A 24,380-nucleotide genomic window follows, 5' to 3' on the forward strand; every position below is an offset into this window, starting at 1 on the left:
GAGCAACAACGGCTAAATTTGTTATAAACAGAGTATGGGCTAATTTTCTAAGAAAGAAAGAGGTACCATTTCTGTGAAATGGGCAGTTTTTCCAGGCAGTATGTAGAAACCTGTGTACATATGTTGTACAGGTTTGGGGTCACAGGGCATTTGAGACTTTGGAGACTTTCAACATTACTTTTTAAAGAAACCTTTGGAAAAACCAAGAAATATTCTGAACCAAATCATGTATTTAGAGTCAGGGGTAGCTTTAATGTGACAATGTGATTGAATCTACATTTTAATTACACTCAGAAAATTTTACAGTTACCAGAATATTGGCTACATTATAAATTTTCAAATGTGACTATTAGGCAAAAAGGTACTAAAGGCCGACTATTAGTCGTTTCAGGACTGAGTTAACTGAAAGGTATAGCTGTGAATTAGACACCAGATGCATTGAAGCCCAACGGTGGAAGATTCAGCTCAAATACACATGTGGAAAAATAGGTGATAATACTCAAACTTGTTTGATTAATAAAGCGAACAGTCACAGTTTCATTATGTGAATTCGAGTCTAAATATATATGTGAGAGATAGTCATACACAGCTGATAATTATGAGCATTGATGTATAAATTTAGGACTAGTGCAGAGCAGCTTTGGTTGAATAATGAGCCCAGTAGAGAAGAGGAAAGATCTCTCACTTTTTGGGTAGATTTCTGATTTTGACAGAGATAAGAGCAGTGTGGTTTGCCGGTCTGTGTGGCGCAATTAGTAGCATCTCGGTCCCGGGTTCGGATCCCAGTCAGGTATGGCATTTTCACACACGCTACAAATCATTCATCTCATCCTCTGAAGCAATACCTAACAGTGGTTCCAAAAAAAAAAAGATTGTCTGATGAGGAAATTGTTAGTAATCTGAATGGATTTAATTGGAAAATTTTAGTAGGATATGTATACATACCTTGCTTATGGAAAACAGCTGATTTTTGAATTTAATAATTAATATAATTGAGCTGTATTATTTAGAGAATTTGTTTTGTGATAATCTTGTTTTCAAGTTTTGTATGTATTGTAGTAACATTTAATAATTTAATGAAATTGAATAAGTTATATTCAGTTTTATCGGATTACCAACCTGACAAATAACTTCATTCATGCAGGAAGTGTGGAGAAATCTAACAGACATTTGTTTTTCTCTTTTTGTAATTTTTTTAAAATACACATTATTATTATTAATATTATTTGGAGCAAAAGATTTTTTTAAGAAAAGACTGCGTACATAATTACTACACAAAAAAATGTGAAAGAAAATTCCTTAGACTTGAAAAATGAAATACCCGTACTATTACGATAAATGAGATTTCTTATTGATCATGACAGCTGTTATAAATAAACTCAAAGAAGGAAAATGAAAAAAAACCGGTATTGCATTATATACAATTAATAATTCAGCTAATGTTGTCAAACTTTGATGTACCTAAACCTGAATACTTCTGTAATATATTATTTGTGATTTTTGTTTATAAAATGGTTAGCAAGTGTTGATTATTTATTGCTGCAGAGAGCTTTTAAGTGTTCACCACATCTATTTGAAATTACTTAATATATCTGTTTATTATTTTTTTTTTTTTTTTTTTTATTTGTACCCTACATTATTTTATCATTTTAAAGTAATGAATATACCAGTAATAATCAGAACAGTTAAGTATTTTTACAGTAATTATTTGAAAACAGTTTAAATCTAAAGCACTGCAATTCATTTATGTGTTAATCTTATATGTTACATGTTATCTGATTCATGGTTTTTATCTGTTTAATGTAAGGTTTGTCATTAATGATAAAAATATTTTTACACAGTACTGTAACTGTTAAGAGGTTTTAGTATTTATAAATTTTGCTTTTGTTTTAGGTCATGGTGCTGATGTGAAATGTGTCCACTGGCATCCGCAAAAGGGACTTGTGGTTTCTGGTAGTAAAGATAATCAACAACCTGTAAAACTTTGGGATCCTAAAACTGGCCAGTCATTGGCTACTTTGTTAGTATAATTTTGTTCTAAATTTTTCTCTTGTTTTCATTATATTTATATACAGTTTTTCTATGTTTTAACACTTCGATAATAAGGTAACAATTAGAATTTTGATAACATTGTTCTGTGACACTAGGCATATTTAAGTTCAGTTGATGTGGAGTTACTCTTATGGTTATTTTCTTCTATAAATTTTAAAAGAAATTTCGGTTCATATAGTCCATACCACTTAACTTTTTATCAGTTAAGTGGTTTATGTTTTGCTTCAAAAACTTGTTATTCCAAGATTTGGTGAGCCCTAAGGTAATTTTAGTTTAGATAATTAGTTTAGGTAATTTTAGTTTAATTTTAGTAGATTTCAAGTAATTTATTTATTAACAAAAGGTTAGTATAATTTTCCCTTATTTTATTATAATTGACAGCAGTGTGCAAATTAATCTAAACTCTGGGAATTTTTTTTGTTTTTTTCTGAGTTATGGATACACTGCTTGACCATACTCAATGTTTAAGTTTTCTTTATAATGTGAGGTTAATTTTCTTTGATTATTTAGCAATTTTCATTTTATAAATAGTGCTTTGTTAAAGTTTATTCCATTTTTTATTAAAAAAATCATATTTTCCTATTTTTTCTTCTGTCTTGAGATTACAACAATTGACATAACTTCAAGAAAGTGTTTGAAAATTGTTTCTCTTTCTGAGCATATTAGTATGACACAACAACAAATAACTACTGATTGTGTTGTTAGAATAGGGACAGTGAATATTATTTTGAAACAATTTAAAGAAATTTGTTTCTTTTCACTTCAAAGGAAGGCAATATGGGAATAAAATAAAAACTATTTCAACATAGGATTGGTTGTTAGTGAGAAAAAGTAAACTTGACTAAAATTATCAGCTGTGGTTTTAAATCAAGAGTAGCAACCAATGGAACAGATTTATATGTGACAACTGTTAGATGATGACTTTCTGCTGCTGGATGGAAAGCTCATCAGCCAAATACAAAGCAGCTTTTAACACCAGCAATGTACAAAAAATGGCTCTGTTGAACCAAAGCACATGTTAACTGAACCAAAGAAAACTGGAAAAATATAATGTTTTCTGATCAATCAAATTTTTATGTTCAGGGGCAAAGAGTTCCGTAAATTAGAATAGCATCAGATGAAAATACATCACCAGCTCAAAATCAGTTAAAACCCCAGAAAAAAATATTTTGGGGTTGTTTCACATTTGAAGGCCCTCAAGGGGATGGATACATCAACATTCTGAAGGAAAAGGTTGTGACAGAACATCAAAACAAATTCCCACAAGGCAATGGATCTTGTTCCAGCAAGATTTTGTGCCATGTCATACTGCTAAAAAAGTGGAAAACGTTTTCAACATTTTTTTTTAATGTTTCATAAAACAAGTGCTCTTGTAGCCAGGCAACTCATCAGACTTAATCCAATTGAAAATTTTTGGGCAAAAGATTTTCAATTTCAAAAAACAACTCAAAAATGTATTTTATCACAAAAATTGACCTCATTAAAGTAATAATATCAGTATGGTTTCATGATAAAAAAAGTGTGTTGTACACTTGTTGAATCAATGCCAAATCGTATATGTGAAGTGATTAAGAATAAAGGAGGACATATTAATTACTACATATTCACAAATTGTAAAGTTATGACTTTTTTCTAAATAAAGCTACTTTTTATTAAATAACGTGTGTTTGGATTAATTTCCACACTAATGTAATAATGTATATTTTGTAATTGGGGTTTAGTTAACAGCATTATTTGTGTGTTTAACATTACAAAATACTGCTGCTGAACTTGTTATGGAGCACTATAATTTCAACAACAGAATTAAATAGTTCTATAGAAACTATTTCATTTTGTGATTTAAGTCTATTACCATAAAAAAAAAAATGTATGTGCTACAATTATACTAATGTGTATTTTTCTTATGTTTCTAAGGCATGCTCATAAAAGTACCGTGATGGATATTAAATGGAATAAAAACGGAAATTGGTTAGTGACAGCTTCTCGTGATCATTTGCTCAAATTATTTGATATTCGTAATTTATCATCTGAAGTACAAACATTCCGTGGACATAAAAAGGAATCAAGTAGTGTTGCATGGCATCCTCAGCATGAAGGATTATTTTGCAGTGGTGGATCAGATGGTGCCATCCTTTTTTGGCATGTTGGGTAAGTTCAGATACAATAAATTCATGTACATAAAAGTTCATCTTTGATGTATAAAAATATTTCATTTTGTAAAGTAATTTTATTAGTTCTGTAAACTATTTTTATTTATCATTGGTTTGTTTCCAAAATAACCAACATATTTTAAAAGTATAATTAAGAAAAGACCCCTCCAAAAAAAATTTATCTTCAGTCTGATTTCATTCATTCTGGTTCCATGAATCTGGAGTACAGCTGTAAAATTACTCTTTCATAGTCGGTAGTTTTTTATATTCTGTCAGAGACATTATAGGAAATTATTATTTGCCTTTTTATGCAGAAAGCAGGTAGTTAGGGCCAGGCATTTTTTAATGGCAACTGTTTTTTGATAGTATCAAGAAACAGCAGACAGTCTAATGTGACTGCCTTTTATTTAAAATTAACACTGTATCCCTGGCTTGGAAATCCACTATAACATTTATACAAATATTCTATGGTGTTCATTAATATTTACATTTCAATATTTGTGAAAGATTTTAAAACATATAAAATACAAGTAAAGAGCTGCTTATGTACATTAACATTGTGTGATATAGTCTTTTCTTATACAATCTTATACAGAGTTTTCTTATACAATCTTTCCTCAAATTATTAGACATTCCTTTTCATTTGGTTTTCCATACTCATAGTCATACTCTTTTATATGTTAAATATCAAATAACATATTTCTTTCCATAATGATTAAAAAATTTCTTCTTCATAATCAGCACTACACTTTACAGAACTTCTTCACTTTATTCCGTATCCTGGATTGTAGATACTATCTTGTTCTATACCTTACCTCTTCTCATTACCTTTTCTACCTCTACAATTATTTTCCATTCAAAAGTCATGCTATAAATGTTTTCTTCTAGAATAATAATTTTCATCAACACCTTTTTAATTGTTTATTTTGTTCTTATTTAGTATTTTTACATATTTACTTTACTATTATTTCATATTAATAAAATTAATTTTAACTACATCTGCTTTTTTATTTATAATTAATTATATATTTTGTGATACTGCTCTGATCAAAGTTTAATTTTTTTTTATCTGTGTAGTAGCATATCTACCCATTCCTGACATGATCTGTTAATGTATTATTATGTACCAATAAAAATAAGGTACTTATTTATTGCTTTTACTTTAGAAAAGCACAAAACTACTGAACATGATCTTAATCATCAGATAATATAATGTAATATTATTACTGCATTAATACTATAGTAAGTTATTAGTAAATATAAAGTATGAAGATGTTCAAAGAAGTAAAAGACATCTTTTAATGTGAGTTTATTCTATTGCTGTATCTGATGATTAACATATTAATTATATATATATATATATATATATATATATATATATATATATATATATATATATATATATATATGTAAACTAATTATACTTGTATCTATCATGGCAGATAAATTTATTTAATTTCATATTTTCATAAAAATATTGACTTTTTAAATTATAGTATAGGTAAATTTAATACATAGAACTACATTTTCAAACTTTTTAAGATAAGGGATAATTAAATGAGTGTACATAACCAGTAATGTTTTTAATTTTCCTGTTTCTGTAAAACCATGTTTTTTTTTACTTGATTTATTTCAATTTTTGTTCAAATAATAGTTAAACTTATTTTTTTGTGTGTATTTGATTTTTTTTTATATCTTTATATAGTGATTCAATACAAGAACTTATTATCTACCTGTTTGTACAGTTAAGGATTATAAACAGTTAGAATTAGAACATGTAAGATAAACAGAGGTGTCCTTTCTGTAAAGGTTGTTACATTAAAATTCTGTACTTCAGGTCTGGAAATTTTGAAATTGTCTTTTACATAGAAGTATCCACTCACTGTAATTCATGATAGTTTTTCTATTGTTTTGTTTATATATAAACTTGATTTTTCTCAAAGCTTAGTTTAAAACTGTTTTAATTGAAGGTATTATCCTGTTTTAAAAGAATTTATTTATTGTAATTTTTTCCCCAAAAAAATATGTGAAAGTGTTTTCACGAAATTTTGATGTGAAATTTAAATTATAAGTAATAAGTGAATTTGTAAAAAATCTAATAATTCTAGTGCAGCCAGGAAATATGGTGTAATTTAAAAAAGTATGTTGTTGGAGAAAACAGAAAGACTCCTTACTGACGACAATATCTTCCCAGAAATCTTTCTGAGGACTACAGGTAGGCTGTTTTCAAGAAATAGATGATTTACTTATCAAATTCATTAAAGAAAATAGAAGTAAAGGTTTTTGTATTACAAGAGACACAATTATGATTAATAGTCATGAAATTGCTGAAGAAAGAGGTGTCGAAAATTTACATGAAGTATGGGTTGCTATAAACATGATGAAAAGGAATGGGCTAGCCTTAAGACATTGTAAAACATTAGTTCAATGATTACCAGTGGATTATAGGAAAAGCCTATTGCTTTCCAGAAACACATTAATTTAAGATAATTATACAGTTATCCACTAGATAGAATTGGTTATGCTGATCAAACTCCTATTTTTTTTGACATGCCTATAAACACAAGTCAGCACAAGAGGTGAAACATGTATGTTAATTAAAAGAAGTGAAAATGAGAAAGTATGGAAAACTTTTATATGTGTGTGTTAGCTGATGGATCAAAATTGCCACCATTTGTGATTTTAAAGAGAAAAACCACGCCAGAGAAATGTTACCAAAAAAATATTTTATGAATAAATGAAAAAGGTGGATGGATGAGTCTTTGGTCAAATATTGGCTTAAATCAGTCTTGACCAAAAATCTTAGATCTAAGAAGACAGCAATCCATGTTAATATTAGATGCATTCAGGTGTCATTTGACTGAAAACATAAAATCTGAAGTAAAAAAACTTAACATAATATCATTGGTATAACTTCACAGTTACAGGTTTTGGTTGTAGTTGTGAACAAGACTTTTAAAGATAATCTTAAAAAAGTTATAACTGTTGGATGCAAAGCAACAGTCATCAGCTAACTCCTCCTACAGGAATAATAAAACACCTGCCGTGAGCTTGAGTGGATTATTAAGTCATGAAACTCTATAACACCAGATAGCATTAGACAAGGATTTAAAAAATGTTGCATTAGCAATATATTAGATGGAACTAACTGAAGATGATATTCTGTGGGAGGAAGAATCAAATAATTAAATAATTTTATTTTCAGATAGCAATAGGGATGATGATAGCAACAATTCAAATGTTCATGTGTTGTGAGTGGATTTTTTAATGCAATTTTTTTTTTAATGAAAATGTAGAAAAACAATTTAAATAAAAATTAAAAAATTAGAATCATTATTTTATTTCTTTTAAAATATCTCTTACTAAAAATCTTGTACACACTTTTTTATGATTCTACTTTTTAAGCAAGTATGTATAATATTATAAATTAGTATAATAAAATACTAATATAATAATAAGTATGTTTAGTATTTTGTGATTACTTTTTGAAAATTCAAATAATTCATCAACATATTGACCACTGTGCTAATTAAATTTAGAAAACAACTTAATCACAAAACATAGTAACAGAAAAACCTAAAAAAAAAGAACTAATACCAATAGTCAACTTTCGTTGAATCCTGCATCATCAGTAAGTACATAATTCTATGATTACATAAAAAAATAACAAAACAGAAATAAAAACTTAAATAGAAAATATAAACAAACACTAATAACCGCAAAATTTGTAACAACAGTACAACTTCACTGCCATTACTGGAATGATGTAAGTTTAAAGTGTTTCATATCTACGTTTGTAAACATTATTGCCAACTGCTACAATCCACTGTATCTTTAATTACATCATCTTCAAATATGATCATTTCAAACTTTTTTTTTTTTTTAGTTTATAAATATATGTTTTTCAAGTATATTCATTTTTTTTTTATTACAAATTTCCAAAATTTCTAAATTATTATTACATTTAATTATTATTACAATGCAACAAATAGTCAACCACATTAGACACACCTCTCTGTTTCTATAAGCACTGTAATGTTCCATAAACCTTTTTTTAAAAGATTTGTTAGTTTTACCAAAATAAATAAATTTAAAAAATCTATATATTAATCAATTTATTTCTTTTTTGTTATTTGTTGATGTAATTATAGAATTGAGTACCAACTAATGATCCAGAATCCCATGAAACTTGACTATTGGTATTAGTTTTTTTGTAGGTTTTTCTGTTACTTTTTCTGGTGGTTAAGTTGTTTTTTGTATTATATATAAACTTCAAAATTAATTTCTTATTGGTGGTAAAATTTTATTTGTTGTAAAAAAAATTTTCACCAACTTTTTTCCTGAAAATTTGATTCAGAAATGGAAAGTAGAACTATATTTGGAGTCAACATATATTCAACCAATTATAGTATTTGTCTGTTTCTCTTTTTTACCCATCCATTGACTTTTGAGTTATTTTTTTTATTTCTTTACACCTTTTGAATTATCATTTTAATATCACATAATTGTAATTTTCAGTGCCGATAAGGAGGTAGGTGCAATTGAACAAGCTCATGATAGTATTGTATGGACACTTGCTTGGCATCCATTGGGACACATTCTTTGTTCTGGATCAAATGACCATACAAGTAAATTCTGGACTAGGAATCGACCTGGTGATCAAATGAGAGATAAATACAACTTAAATACACTCCCTGCTAGTCTTGCCGGACTTGATGAAAATGATATTGGTTGGTATTCAATATAAATTTTTATCCTAGTATTTTATAACACCATTTAATTTAGCTTTTATTTATTAATTTGTAAGAACAGAGAATTAAACAAATAGTAGCAGGGGAAATCACTTGACTAAAGAATGTTCACCATAGAGTTGGCATCTCATTTGATTATCAGATTATTACACTTTACTACTGTGTTAAAATATTTTGTATAAATATTTCATTAAAAATTTAAGAAGTTAAATAAATTTCTTTATATACGTGATAAATAAAAACCCAATCATACTGTGAAGTTGTTCTGTTTCAGTGTAAAACGTTATTAGCACTTTTTACATCAGTACTATGAATTTTTTTTCTAATCCTTGTTTACTCTTTAATCTTTTACTCAACCGTTGCAACTCCACTTGGAGGTTTTTGGTTCTTGTACTACACTTGTTACAGGAGGTAATTTTTTATATACCGTTGAATTTTTGTAGTCGCTTCAAACAAATGAATTATGATATTAGATCTAGGTACACAGAGACATGAAATTCTAGGTATCCATTAAAAATGGTAGCAAAAAAAATCAGTTTTGTTGCTCTCTTGGATGTAATTTTTTATATTTCATTCATAACTATAAATTATTTTAGCATACAAGTATTTATCATAAAAAAAACACACATAAATATACATTAATGTAGAAACTATACGTAAAATAAATATAACATAATATGTAGAATAAACATAAATAATGAAAATAGCATTGAAGTGTAAACAGCGTGTATATAAAGTTTTAAATGACTGAAACCATTTCAAAGGCTTTTTGAAAATATTATCTTCTGGTGACTCAATAGTGGATAAAGGTTTAGTCAAAAGCTAAACATAACTCTAACCCTCTAATCCTAAATCAATGACTAAGTTAAATTAATTAAGCTGTGGGAGGGAAAAGAATTATTCAGTGAAGTACAAAAATATTTTCATATCAGGTAACTTACCGAAGTAATATGGTAATTTCTACTTGTTTTATTTCTTGTGTTATAATAATTCTCTAAATTTCTTTTAAAATTGGTCAGAATATGATTGATTAGTTTTATGTACAAACAATGAAGGAAGCATCAGATCTTTAAAAGATCGCCTACATGTTTCATATTTCCTTATTCCTATAATTTATGTAATGACTTTCTTTAGTTTTATTCTGATAATGATCCCCAAAACAATATTGAGTATTAGACATGATTTTCATTAATTTATTATTAAGTCAAGATACTACTTTTAGGGGGAAAATATTTCATCCTACTTTTTGTAAATATAATCTACAAGGTCATCCCCCGAGAGAGATTATGATATGATGTACCGTGACATCATCACGATTATGATGTCACTAAAAGGCAGTAATCATGTGCATAAATTATTATTTAATTTTGTAATAATTAGTATATATTAAAAATGAAAATTGACCTAGTAGTATTGAACTCTGTGATACAGCTAACAAATTAAATAATTTTTAACTACTTCTCTTACTTGCATTATTTCTAAACTTTGTTTCCTGCCTATAAAAAAATTATCTATACTATTATTAACTGTACCTTTTTGTATGTTTTCTTTTAATTTTTTATGTAATTGTTCACATTCGCAGGGTCAAAAGCTTTATTTAGATCTAAAAATACTAATATAACCATTTCTCCTAAATCCATTACATCTGTTACCTTTTTTTACATAAGTTATTAATGCACATTTCGAAAATTTTCTTTTTCATATCCCAACTGTAATATGTTATTTTTATTTTGATTCTAACCTGTTGAGTACTACCCTTTTAAATATGTTTGACAAAGATGGAAAAAACTAGCAGGTCTGTAATTTTGTGGGCTTGTTTTATCATTACTTTATGTTAAAGTGGTGTTAATATTTAAAGTAAAGTTAATATTAAAGGAAAGGATAGAGATAATTATAAACTTCCATTTTATGTTAAATATGTTTGATTTATATTATTTTTGAAGAAAACTAATGTTTAGGTTAATAATAAATAACCAAAAATGGTATTGGTTATTTAATTTTTTTTTTTTGTTTTAAGTGTGTATTTTGTATTAGTTTTTAATAGACTTCAAAAAAGGTGGAGGTTATCAAATACTGTATTTTTTATTTTTTTTTTTAATGTATGTTACACAATACTTTCAATGTCAGTAAACTTACTTTGATCATTTTTTTATGGAAAGAGTGTACTTTTGGAATGGTCCCATATAAATTTTAACCAATTCCACTGATAGTCTTAGGAAAAAACTGAATGGCTTGACGCTTTTAGCCGCTGACCGCTTGCACCAGTACCGTGTTGCTCTGTTCCCTGTGTGACTAGGATATTAATATCAGTCTATATTATAGTTGTTTAGTCTTAGTGGAAATATTTACTGCATTCTTTCTTTATTTTTCTTCCTTAAACAATCATTCCTTTTTTTTTTACTTCCTTGTACAAAGTAGAGGAAGTATTGTGATCACAAAAAATTTCAGATTTCACCAGAAATATCCATTTTGATTAGTTTCGGTATGATGTGTGTACATACATCAATATGTATCTCACATAACTCAAAAACAATTAACTGCAGAATGTTGAAATTTTGGATTTAGACTGTTGTAACGTCTAGTTATGCACCTCCCCTTTTGATTGCAATCGACTGAACCAAAAGTGTCCAAAAAAGCCCAAAATCCAAAAAATTTTGGATTTTGGACTTTTTCTTAACTTCAGTAAAAGCCCTCATTGAGAGCTTTTCAATGATATATCACTGTGATACTTATTTTCATTGGTTCCAGAGTTATAGCGAAATAGAATTTTTAATTAATGAAATATTTGGATCTTACAAGGGGAAGGCACATCGATTCGAATCAGTCTTCATCTCCTTTTTTTAACTTTTTTTTTTAATTTAAATTTATTAATAATTATTAACCTCTTATTGTAAAAAGATTTTTACAATAAATAGTAATTTAATAATAACAATTAAAAAAATATGAAAAACTATCAGAATTTATTAATGAAATAAAATTTTATGTACTTTTCATTTTAAAAAGATGTGTATATGTAATTTAATAGGCGTACAAGAAAGTCATGTTATGTCCACACCAGATTTGTTTTTCTTGGCTACTTTCCTCTAAACTCCGTATAAATATTAAACCTACATTTAATATTTATATAAAATTGTGGAAAAGTATTGAATTATTCCTAATTGCAAAATTATCATATAAATATTTATATTATGCAATAATAAATTCTAATTTATAATATTAAATAAATAGTCATACAAGCTCCCATTCAATATTACCCTGTATGAAACGAGTTGAATATTATAATTTTGCAATAAATAATATTCTATAGTTATTGTAAACAACTTTTTTAACCAGGTACTTGCAAACCTTGTCCAAATGTCTATTCACAGTAATGAAACCTATAAATTGGATAGATTACACAACCTCATCAAACTGGTGAAATGACTGTGCAACCATCAACATCTTTCATTCTAAGACCAATAGTTTTATCATCAAATTTTATGAGAACCTCATCCGGTAACTCTCCTTCCTCGTATATCAAGCCGAGGCGGTGAGAACATTGCTCTTGCGTTTGTTTGACAAACATTTGTGTTTAAACTGACATAATGAGCATGACTCTCTAGACTTTCATTCCATAAGAATCAACTGTTGTACGTTCTCATTTGTGAGAGTCTACATTCTCATTGTTGAGGATTCTGCGAAAATATTCATGGCATTTTTTTCTCTATTTTTCCTTAAACAATCATTCCTTTCTTGGCAACTTTCCTTTAAACATCACTGTCTCTTTTGAGCAGCATGTTTAATAGACCTACCCATATTTTAATTATATAATAATATATATTTGTATATGTAGCAGATACCACTAAAAATTGTGAAATAAAATAATTTATAAAAAATTGAAAAGAGACTTCAACAAATAATGATATTAAGAAGTTACAAATAATTATATTTTTATTTATTAACTAAAGAAAAAGTATTTACAACAAATAACTATTTTTGAAGTCAGTGCCAGCCAACACAAGTTGGAATGCAAAGTTGGCAGGAGTCTATTACTCCCTACTTTATCGCAGAACCTGGACAGAGTCCCTTGCTGCTGGATCATTCTAATCGGGCTTGTTTTTAAAAGGGTTATTTTTTAATCTCGGATCTAATTTTTCAAGTTTTGTCTATTATTATTTTAGTGAATTTAAGACGGATTTAATTGCATTCCAATCCGTTGTTAAACCAGCGTTATCGAACCCATTTCATGGGCCGACCGCGGAAGGCTAGGCTTATAAAGCCTGTCCTCCCGACGTAATTCCCCTTCAGACCGTCCACTGAAGTCCTTTCGGTGCTAACTCTTTAATAGGCTAGCAGGAATACGCCACAACGGGGCACTAGCTATAAGGAGGGAGCAATGCGTCCCCTTTTCCGGAGGAGTCGCAATTGCTGGGATATTTTGTCTTACTGTAAGTTTTTTTTTTTTTTAAATTTAGACCGCGTTTTTGTTTTATGCGCGACTTACCGTGTTTGACGTCTTCAAACTATATAACTCGCGAAAACTTTTCACTCGCGACCCCGGAAACGCGTCTGACGCACTATTCCGTTTATGGCTCATGCGATATGGAGGCCCCTAAGCCTGGTTTGTCGATTTTCGGCTACCGCACCGCACCATCACGGTGGTTCATCCAGTACGGCGTGAGGCCGCTTCCTTACAACTGTCGGAGTTGGGTCCTCTCGGCAGATGTCCCGAAGATGACTGTGTTCGGACACAGCCGCTCTCCCGAACAGTCTGCGCGCCTGCGCCACCCCCACCTCGGACACGGATTGAAATCTCGCATCAGATCGGAGAGTGGCGTTCCTGACGAACCACGGAGCTCCAAAGATCGTCCGCAACGCGATGTTTTGGACGGCCTCGATCTTCTTTTGAAGCGAGGAGCTCAACACTGCCCCCCATGCCGGGTAAGCATATGTTAGAATCGGCAGTACGTACAGCCGAAAAATGAGGAGCTTAGTTGCCAGTGGGTACGGGCTGGCACTGTTCAGCACTGGGTATAGCGAGGCTCTGGCGGCCTTAGCCCTCCGGGTCGCATAATTTACATGTTCGCCGAAGGTAAGCCGCCTGTCCAACACCACCCCCAGGTACTTAACTGTTTTCTCAAAAGGGATTTTCTCCCCTGAGATTTCCAGCTCTCTGGTCGGTTTTCGTGTCTTGCATGTGAACATCACGGCCACCGACTTTTCACCGTTGACCCTGATTCTCCACATGTCGAGCCACGGTTCCACTAAGTCCAGCTGCCTTTGGAGCCTCCGGACCGCGTAATCCACATTTGCGGATTCGTAGAAATATGCCGTGTCGTCTGCGTAAAGGGCCGTTTTGACCCCTTCCGACAGCGGCATATCGTTCACGTACAAAGTGTACAAGAACGGGGAAAGTACTGCTCCTTGGGGAACCCCAGCGGCTATTTCTCTGGTGGAGGAAATCGTATCCCCTACGCGCACGACAAAATGTCGGTCTAGCAGATATGACCGCATCAGTCTGACATAGCGGTAGGGGATCGCCGATCGCGCTAGCTTATAAAGCAGCCCGCTATGCCAAACTTTGTCAAAGGCCTTGGCCACATCCAGAAAAACGGCTGCAGTCACCCGTTTCCTGTTCAGGCCTCCGACAAGGTCGTCTATTATTTTTACCAGTTGGAGGGTGGTTGAGTGACCCTCCCTGAACCCAAATTGCTCGGGCCGCACTTCTCCCTCCATGTATCGCCTCAGTTTTTCGAGAAAAATCCTCTCGAACAACTTAGACAATACCGGTAACAGGGAGATTGGCCTATAATTCCGTGGGAAAAGTAAACTTTTCCCCGGTTTGGGTAAACATACGACTTTGGCCGTTTTCCAACAATTCGGGAAATATCCAACGTACAAAATGGACGTGAATATCACCGAAATTGCTGTAATCACGGAGGCCGGTATGTTCCGGAATGCACGGGCGCTGATCCCGTCGACACCCGGGGCCTTGTCGGGGCTTGTGGCCTTAATGGCTGCGGAAACTTCCGCTTCAGTGACTTGGTCAATCTCTAGAGGGGCGTCCTCCACCTGTGAGAAATAATCTACAAGAAAGGATTCCACCTCGGTTGTGTGCTCGTCGTTCGGGGAGGGAGGGGGGGTTGGAGTGAACTGCTCCTCCAAGGTATCGGCGAATACCTCGGCCCTCTCCGCCTCCGAGTATGCAAGAAAACCTCGCTGCCCCACAACCGGATGGCGAGGCTTCTTCCCTTCTCGCAGTCTCCTGTTCAACCTGAACACCGAGGAGATGTCGTCAGAGACCGAGGCGAGGTATTCGTTCCACGAATCCTCTCGATGGCTTGTCAGCAGTTGTTTTACCCTGTCCGTTTGATTATAAAAGGCCCGCTTATCAGCGGGGGACAGGGTGATTCGATATCTCCTCCTCAGTCGTCGTTTCTCCGTTATGGCTTCGGAGATATGAGGAGGGAGGTCGTTTCGAACAACTGCTCGAGTTTTGGCCGATGAGCTACCTGCCAGGGCCTCGATCATTGACGACGTGACGCGCCCGACAGTGTCGTCGATTTCCTCCGGGGTGTTCAGGAGCTCAGGATTTACCGGCCTGTACTCCCGCTGGAGGGTCTCGTAGAACCTTTTCCAGTTGACTGACCTTCGGGGTATAGGCGGGGGATCTCGGCCACCCCCTGCCTGACCTAGTTCCAACAGGACAGGGGAATGGTCCGAGCTGAGGTCTTCTATCGTTTCAATCATGAATGGGAGGGTACCCCCCTTCATGACTGCGATATCCAGCACGTCAGGCCTAGATCTGCCTGAGCGATGCACGAACGTGGGCACCTCAGGGCCTACGATGACCAAGCGGCGGGCTCTCGCCCTTTCGTACAGCAATCTGCCATTCGGATTTGTCAGAATGCTGTTCCATGACACGTGTTTGGCATTGAGGTCGCCCATGAGTATCACGGGCCCATCCCAATTTTCCAGCACGGCATCCAGATCTGCGCCGGTTACCGCGTCGTTCGGCTTGCTATAAGCCGAAACCAGCCGATACACCGTGCCCAGATGCTCCACATGCACACACGTTTGCTCCATCACGTTTGTATGAAGAACAACGCGCGTATGCATGTGGCGTCTGTGGACTAAAACCGCAGTTCCACCAGAGGTGCGAGATCCGGGTCGAACTGGCCTATCCGTCCTATATGTAAAATAGTTCCGAAGGGTCAGTTGCTTGTTTGGGTTCAAGCACGTCTCAGACAACAGTATCACGTCTATCAGTAGATCCTCGGCCAGACGGCATAGTTCCTCCGTCCGGCCTACTACTGAGTTGGCGTTCCACTGCAAGAGTCTGAGGGTGGGCCTAACCATACCTGGACAGTACAGCCATGAGGCACTCTATTAAGGACTGAATACAGTCCTTGAGAGATTTTGCCTGGAGCAGGCGTGGCAAAACCATCATGATATCTGGCAGGATATCCTTCACTGTCATCTGCGACAGGAAGTCCATGCCAGTGGTCTCCAACGGGGTAGCCGGTTTCGGATTGCCGCTGGGGGTGCCTTTTGGCGCGGCCGCCCTTTTGGTGGGGCGCGGGGCCACAGGGGCCGCGGTGTTTTTAACAGCCTGCTTGGCCTTCCCAGCCGGAGCAGGCTTTGCCTTTCCCGTCGAGGAAGGCTTGGCCTTCTTCGCCGGGGCCGGCTTTGCCTTTCCCGTCGAGGAAGGCTTGGCCTTCTTCGCCGGGGCCGGCTTTGTCGCCGCCTTTTGTTTCACCACCTTCTTGGTGGTTGCCGCCGGTTTTGGCTTGGCGGGTGTTGGGGAGGGTACCTCCCCTTTTTTCACGACCGCTTTGGCCACGGGTGCCGGCACCTCCGGTTTGGGGACTGTTTTTCCCCCACCGGCAACACGGGCCCAGCCGCGGCCGTCCAAAGTCGCGGGCTTTTTAAGTCCCTTGACTTTGTTTGTCTGCTCCTTATAATAGGGGCAGCCCCTGTAATTGGCCGGATGTGGCCCCTTACAGTTGACGCATGAGGCTGGTTCCTCACGCGGCTTGACGCAGGCCGAAGTGTCGTGGTTTCCACCACACTTTACGCATTGCTGGGCCCTCTGGCAGTAATTGGACGAGTGTCCAAATTTCTGGCATCTGTGGCACTGGGGTGGCCCCCCTCGTGACACAAATGCAGTCACTGCGACCTTGCAGTAAAAAATACTGCCAAGGTCATAAATGGCCCGGGCCAAAGGGGTCCTCTTAAGGGCCACTAGGCAGGTCGGGGTTTCCCGACCGTCCCTTGTGAGGAGCTTCTTAACCGAAACCACCTCATAGCCAAGGGAGGTCAGTTCCTCCCTTACTTCCTCCGGGGCAGCCCCATAGGGGATCCCCCGTATAACCACCTTCAGCTCCCTGTCCTTCGGGAGCTGAAAGGAGTGAAAGGCGATTCCCTTCGAGTGCAGAAAACTCTGCACCGCCCGGTAATCCGCCTCGCTGCCCAGCTGCAGCCTTATCGAGAGCCCGGTGCTTTTAGCCACCAGGCGCCCCCCAATCCTCGACTTTATGTCCCTCGCCAATGCTGGCCACTCTTTCGGGCAGTCCAGCATTATCGGCGGGATTTTCTCCCGCCTGACGGTAGCAGGCTGTGATGGGGCCCCATCATCAGCCTGCGAGTTGGCGGCTGCTGCAGCCTTGCTGCAGCCCGCTACGGGCTCCGCCTCCATAGGAGGCGCGGAGTCCCGGCGTTTCTGGCGCTTCCTAGCGCCAGACCCGCTTTCCTCTCCACCATCGGACAGTTCCGTGGTGGGAGAACGGGGTGGAGGAGGCCTTATTTTTCCTTCCATTGAGGAAAATAAGGAAGAAAAATTTTAAAATTAAAATTAAACTTAATTTACACTTGCTGTAAAATAAAATCACTGACAAGAAAATCAATTAAAAAATAAAATTATTTTAAAAGTAGCACAATAGTCCTATAATAATAGGCTATTTACTTAATGTATTCACAATGACTACAAGAGTTCACTTTACATTATTAGAAATATTGAATAGATAAAAGTAAAATTAAGAAAAGGATTATCCTTTTCTTAATGTGACTGGCCTGTAATCCAGGTAGCTGGCCGCCCGGCTGATGTCCTAGCAGACCCCTCTCACATTGTCTGGCGACGCAGGTAGAAGAACTGTTGAACACCTGGCAGGACTGGTTACAACTCACAATCACAGAGCACAATAAGACACAACCTTTCACTACAAGAGCCAAGGATGGAATCCCAACACAAGTTAAACAAAAAAGAAAAACCTATGATCTATATAATACAAAACCTACTTCAAACAATGCAAAATTGGTAACAGAAGTTTTACTACAGTAAAATGAGATCTACAAAAATATAATACAATAAAATTGCAACATACAAAAATGTGATACAAGATGATTAGTTACATATATTATCACCAAGTATACAAACACAAACTGAGGTCTTATATGCTCTTGAGATCCCATTTTACATGTGGAAATCCCATTTAGCTGCCTAATTTAGCTATCAGTTGAGATATTATTTTTATGTTTAATTGGTGTTGGTGGCACCAATTTCAAAAATAGTTATTTGTTGTCAATATTTGTACTTTAGTTAATAAATAAAAATATAATTACTTGTAACTAAACAAATTTTTGTTATATTGATGATTACTATTCACATTAAAATGTTTTCAGTGATGCACAGGTAGCTTCTATCAGCAATTCTGCTAGTTTCCATCATCATGAAAACTATAAACATGTAGTCAAAAACATCTTCACATAGTAAGTTTATACTACCTTTAAAAATAATAATTTTTTGTCGTTTTCACTGCTATCAATAGAAGAGATTTTCCTGTGGAAAACAGCAGCAGTAATGTTGGTACTTGTGATCAATATAAATATTACTTTTTTTGTAACATGTTATGTAATAAATATTATTTTCTGGCATATTTTCTAGATGATTACTCGGCTGTTATACCCGGTATGGGTCCAGAAGATAAAGTTGAAATTGCTTCTCAAGCTGAAGAAAATAATACTGGAATTACTCCTGGTACTATACCAGGACTTGATTTAGATACTTCTGAAGATAAAAATAAAATTGCTTCAAAGAAGGTTAGTAGTATCAGCATAATAAACATTTTTTTTCTTTTTTTTTTTTTATCATAATTGACTTAAGGTTATAATATAAAGTAAACATACTTTCATACTCAAACACATTGGTAGAATGAAATTGTTTTTTATTATTAATTGATAAGGAATTTGATTTTCATTTGCCTTTTGACTATTTTTTTATTTTCATATTCACATTTCTATTCATAAATATGAGGGTAATTGAAATATAAACGGTAATCCTTTTCCTTCCTTACAAAATGTGTGTGATGCCATGCTTATTGCGAAACGTTCAGACATGTTTGAGCTTAATAATTCTATTGATCAAAGCTTCATCAGTCAGTCTCTGTTAATGATCTTCTTGCTAGAGATGGCAAATTGTATTGTTCAGTCATTGTACAATTTCTCTCAGTCAAACTGGAAAATAATTTTGTCTATATTTAAGCACAGTTTAGAAGCAAATGTTTATCACAGCCAACAGTTTACAACTGAGTCTAATTTTTTTGTAAAGATAGAGAGCAAATGAAAAATGAATCTCATATTTGGTAACCAAAATCAGCTGTTACTCATGATAATATACCAAAAATTATTGAAATTGTTCACGAAAATTTGTAAACAGCTACTAAATAGATTTTACTAAAGTTATGAATTAGTGTTTGCGTTCCTAAGGAAATATTCACATGAATTTACACTGTAAAAAAGTATGTGCAAGATTGATTTCTTGCCTTCTTATACTAGAGCACAAAGAAGGCATTTGTGACTCATCTGCTACAGAGAAGCAAAATCACAGCTGTTGCATTCTGGCATTTAAAGAAGATTGTTTACCTGGACATCCTCACCAGTCAAAAAAAATCCTGCAAATTATTCAAATCTGTTAAATGAAGAAGTGAAACCAACAACTGCTCCAGATACAGTAAGTAAGGTTCAATCTTGTTTTTCTTTGATAATGCTTGTCCTTATACGGTTTTTTTTAAGAATGGTTACTCTTCAGTAAATCAAATAAATGATCTGATATTACCTGACATCATACTACTACCATGCATGCATACTATAAAACCCTGAGTTGATTCTATCTGATAACTAATTAATTATTTGCATCAATCAATTTTCAGTAGTCAAAAATTTCAGTGATAATAAAGTAGTTGATACTATTCATCGCTTGTTTGAAAACTAACTGAAAAGGTTCTTTGAGATTAGGTTTAATAGACTTGCATAACAATGGAACAAATAGAATGCAGTTGAGTTTGACTATATTGAAAAGTAAGAGGTGAAAGATTAAGTATATACAATTAAAATTTAGGAAATAGCATTTTTTGGCTTGGTATCTCCTTCAGCTGATATGATGTATCTCTTCTTGTAAAAATGTAATAACCATTTACATTCCCCAGTTCAGTAAGTAATATATTCATGTTATTTCTTCTATATATTAATAAATCACTAGACATAAATAATGGTATTTTTACTTCATTTGATAATACATAAACATGTAAATTAATCTGAACACAGGGAATCTTTAGTTTATTTCTCTGTTGTGGCTACACTGCTTGACTCACCCATTTTTTGAGTTGTCTGTGTAATGTGATGTTATTGTTGTATGGTTATTTAGTAATTCTCATGATATAAATAGTGTTTTGTGAAAGTTTATTTCAATTTTTTATTATAAAATCATATTTTTAGTTCTGTGTCTTGAAGATATAGTAATGGTCATAACCCGAAGAAAGTGTTTGAAAATGTTTCTCTTTCTGAGCATACTAGTATAACTCAATGACAAATACAGGCTGTCTCATATAAAACGCAACCCAACCTTATATTGGTAGGTATTGAGATAATAAAAAGGCATGTGTAAATGTAAATGTAATTTTTATTATTACCATCCATTACCTTACATTTAGAGTAAATGTTGGAAGTGGCCGCCATCTTCTTGAATACAAGCTTCAATTCTTTTTACAGCATTTCTTGCAACTTTTTTCAAAGTTTGTGGCTGGATATTTAATACAGCTTGTTCAATATTGACTTTCAATCATTCAAGTATTCGTGGTTTGTTGCTGTAGGCTTTTTCTTTAAGGTAACCCCATAGAAAAAATCCACCGCAGTCAAATCTAGAGATCTTGGTGGCCACAAGCCTTGACCAATAACACGATTACCAAAGAATTCCTCAACGAAATTAGAAGTTGAACCTGCATAGTGCGATGTCGCACCGTCATGTTGTAGCCAGTAGTGTCTGTCTTCCTCTTCCAAGAGTGCAATGAACTGAAATAAAATATCCTGATATAGTTCTGCATTAATGGTGTACTCAAAAAAAAATAGGACCGATTATTTTCTTCCGCGATATCGCGCACCACACGCCCAACTTCTGCGGGTGTAATTATTTTTCATGATAAACCTGGGGATTTTCAGGACTCCAAATTCTACTGTTTTGGCTGTTTCATCCAAATGAAACCGTGCTTCATCTGTGAAAAATAACGAATCCATAACATTAATTCCCTCCCGGAGAAATCGAGGAACCATTGACAATATTGTAGCCGTTTTTCTTTGTCGGGCTCAAGAAGTTGATGAACCGTTTGAATGCGATAAGGTTGTAATTGTAATTGTTTGGTCACCCGATGAACAGTTGATTTAGACAAATTAATTTCAGCAGACAAACGTCTGATCGATTTATTTGGCGAGGCGAGTAATCGGTCTTTAATTTCAGTGACTGTATCTCTATTCAACACTGACGCAGATCTTTTGGGTTCCTTGTTATTAACAAAGCCAGTCTCTCTAAATTTTGCAACTAACCTTAATACTGATGTTTTGTTAGGAGCTGGTTTATCTGGGTACTTATGGTGAAACAAATCTTGCACTGCAACCACTGATTTCGTACTGAAGTACGGCTCAACAATGAAAACACCTTCATCTAGCGAAAACACCATCTTGTCTCTAGCAATACACTGAACGTTATGATTGCATTGTTGTTACTATCGGTAGTGTTCTACTGCGTCACCGCGATGTTCAGATGTTGGACGAGTCCATTTCAGTAACGAGTAGGGGAGTAAGCTTGACTTTTGAAATTTCATGGATGAGTGATTGATGGGTTGCGTTTTATATGGGACACCCTGTAGCTTCTGAGTGTGGTGTTACACTAGAGACAGTGAATGCTATTTTAGAACAATTTAAAGAAACTTGTTACTTTTTACTTCAAAGGTGGCCATAAAAGAGTATCTACAGAGGATTGGTTATTAGTAAGAAAAAGTAAATTTGATCCAAAATTATCTACTGTGGATTTAATTTGGATTAATGATTCCAGTGGAACAGATTTACACATGACAACTGTTAGATGTCGACGAAAAGCTCGTCAGCCAGCTAAAAAGCAGCAAAAAAGGCTCTTGTGGGCCAAAGCACATGCTAACTGGACCAAAGAAGACTGGAAAAATGTTATGTTTTATGATCTTCTTCTTTTTTATGTTCAAGGGCAAAGGGTTCCATATGTTAGAAAAGCATCAGATGAAAATAGTCACCGGCTGGCTGATATCCAACAATCAGTTAAAAATCCCAGAAAAAAATGTTTTGGGGTTGTTTCACATCTGAAGACCCTTATTCATTACTTCCAATAGATGGTATGTTGAAGAATGATGGATATAACAAGATTCTGAAGGAAAGGATTGTTGCACAATGTCAAAACAGATTCCCACAAGGCAACAACAGAGTGTTCCAACAAGATTTGGTGCTGTGCCATACTACCAAAAAAGTGGAAAGATTTTCAAAGAACAAAGCATTGAAGTGCTCCCAAAGTCAGGCAACTCCCCAGACTTAAACCCAACTGCAAATCTTTGGGAAATAGTCTAAAAACAACTCTCAAAAATAAATTGTACCATAAAAATTGACCTCATTAAAGCAACAATATCGGTATGGTTTCATGATGAAGAAATCAAGAAAATGTGTAGTACATTTGTTGAATTGATGTTAAATCGTATGCGTGAAGTGATTAAAAATAAAGGACATTAATTGCTAAATATACGCAAATTTTACAGGTATGATTTTTTTTCTATGTAAAGATATCTGTGTTCAAATATTAAAATAATATCTGTGTAAATGTTAATACAAACTACTGTATGTAATTAATAAAAATAATAATTATAAAAACTCAAAAAAATATTAACCAACTAATGAATGTCTTTTGAGATTTAATGCAAAGTTTGGGAGAAGTTAAGCGTAGTTCATTTTGTATAAGTTGATTTTCTAAATTATTTGTAATAATTGTAGAAGGTATGATAAGATTCTTTTTGTATTTTCTTATATAATTTGTAAGTAATCCAGCTGTAGCTATTGTATACTTTTTATATTTTATTATAGCAGTTTAATTCTGAACAGACCGTACTTCTCCTATTCATTCATTCCATCAGCCTCGTTTCACATAGTTGTTGCTGATTCTCAGGAGTGTAATTAAGAGATAAATCATTATTATAAATTAAAACAAATTTGTATATTTTATCATACATTTAAAAAAATGTGCATATTTCATTAAAATTCTTTTTTGTTGCAATGAAAGTTAAGAGTTTTTATGATTAGATTATGTAATGTTTTACTTTTCAGGTTCCATATTCAAAACCAATTCCAAAGAACTTCCAGGCTCAGTGGAATGAAACTGGAAAAGAAGAAGCTACAGGTAATTCTGTTTTTTTAAGAATTTTATCTTTCTTTTGAACATATTATACTAGTTTTATTAATTAACATTGTTAATCTTAATATTAAAAGATTTAAGATGAATTCTACATTTTTAAGCAGATGTCATTGACTGCACTGACAGTGTTTTTTTTCTGTTGGTGAGAAATTAATTCTTAAAATAGAAAGTAAATTATATGTAACATCTTTTAATCTTGATACGTCATTGCATCATGATTTTTGGGGTTTGGAATTGTGTTCTTTTAAGAAAGTTTTCTGGCCACAACCCCTACTGCAGATTGTATTGCTCAATTTCATCTCATCTTTCTCCTCTTTATTCAAGTGACATATCAATAATCTATTATGTAGCTGCTGTCTTCTTTAGATGTTATTTTATATATCTAAAATTGACTTAACCCACTTGTCTTGCTGAACCATCCTTGTCATTGATCTCACTAAATTATATATCCTTTTATAACTTATTTAATTCTTACAATTTATTTTATGACAATTTTTTGTAAGTTACCATTTTTTCTGCTGTCTTTTTCTACCTCAATCCACACAACCTTTAATGAATGCCCTTTTAATATGTTGATATTAGTATTCGAACTTGACATAGGCCAATTCATTAGACATATGTTTTTTTTATAAAATAGTTGAACACATTACAAAGGTTTATGATAATAATAAGTTTAAACCTTAATAACAGATG

At 33.9% G+C, this 24,380-nt stretch overlaps 1 protein-coding gene across 1 annotated transcript in view; it reads left to right on the top strand.

The window, feature by feature from the left end:
• Wdr33 (WD repeat domain 33) overlaps positions 1-24,380 on the top strand; it is a 100,192-nt gene that overhangs the window by 53,513 nt on the left and 22,299 nt on the right. Inside the window, exons 6-10 of the mRNA XM_075355618.1 lie at positions 1,894-2,020; positions 3,967-4,200; positions 8,721-8,932; positions 18,876-19,030; positions 23,600-23,672. Coding sequence (XP_075211733.1) covers positions 1,894-2,020; positions 3,967-4,200; positions 8,721-8,932; positions 18,876-19,030; positions 23,600-23,672 — 801 coding nt within the window. The remainder of the gene's footprint in view (positions 1-1,893; positions 2,021-3,966; positions 4,201-8,720; positions 8,933-18,875; positions 19,031-23,599; positions 23,673-24,380) is intronic.

Source organism: Lycorma delicatula, chromosome 2 (genome assembly GCF_047948215.1).
Source record: "Lycorma delicatula isolate Av1 chromosome 2, ASM4794821v1, whole genome shotgun sequence".
Taxonomy (NCBI): domain Eukaryota; kingdom Metazoa; phylum Arthropoda; class Insecta; order Hemiptera; family Fulgoridae; genus Lycorma; species Lycorma delicatula.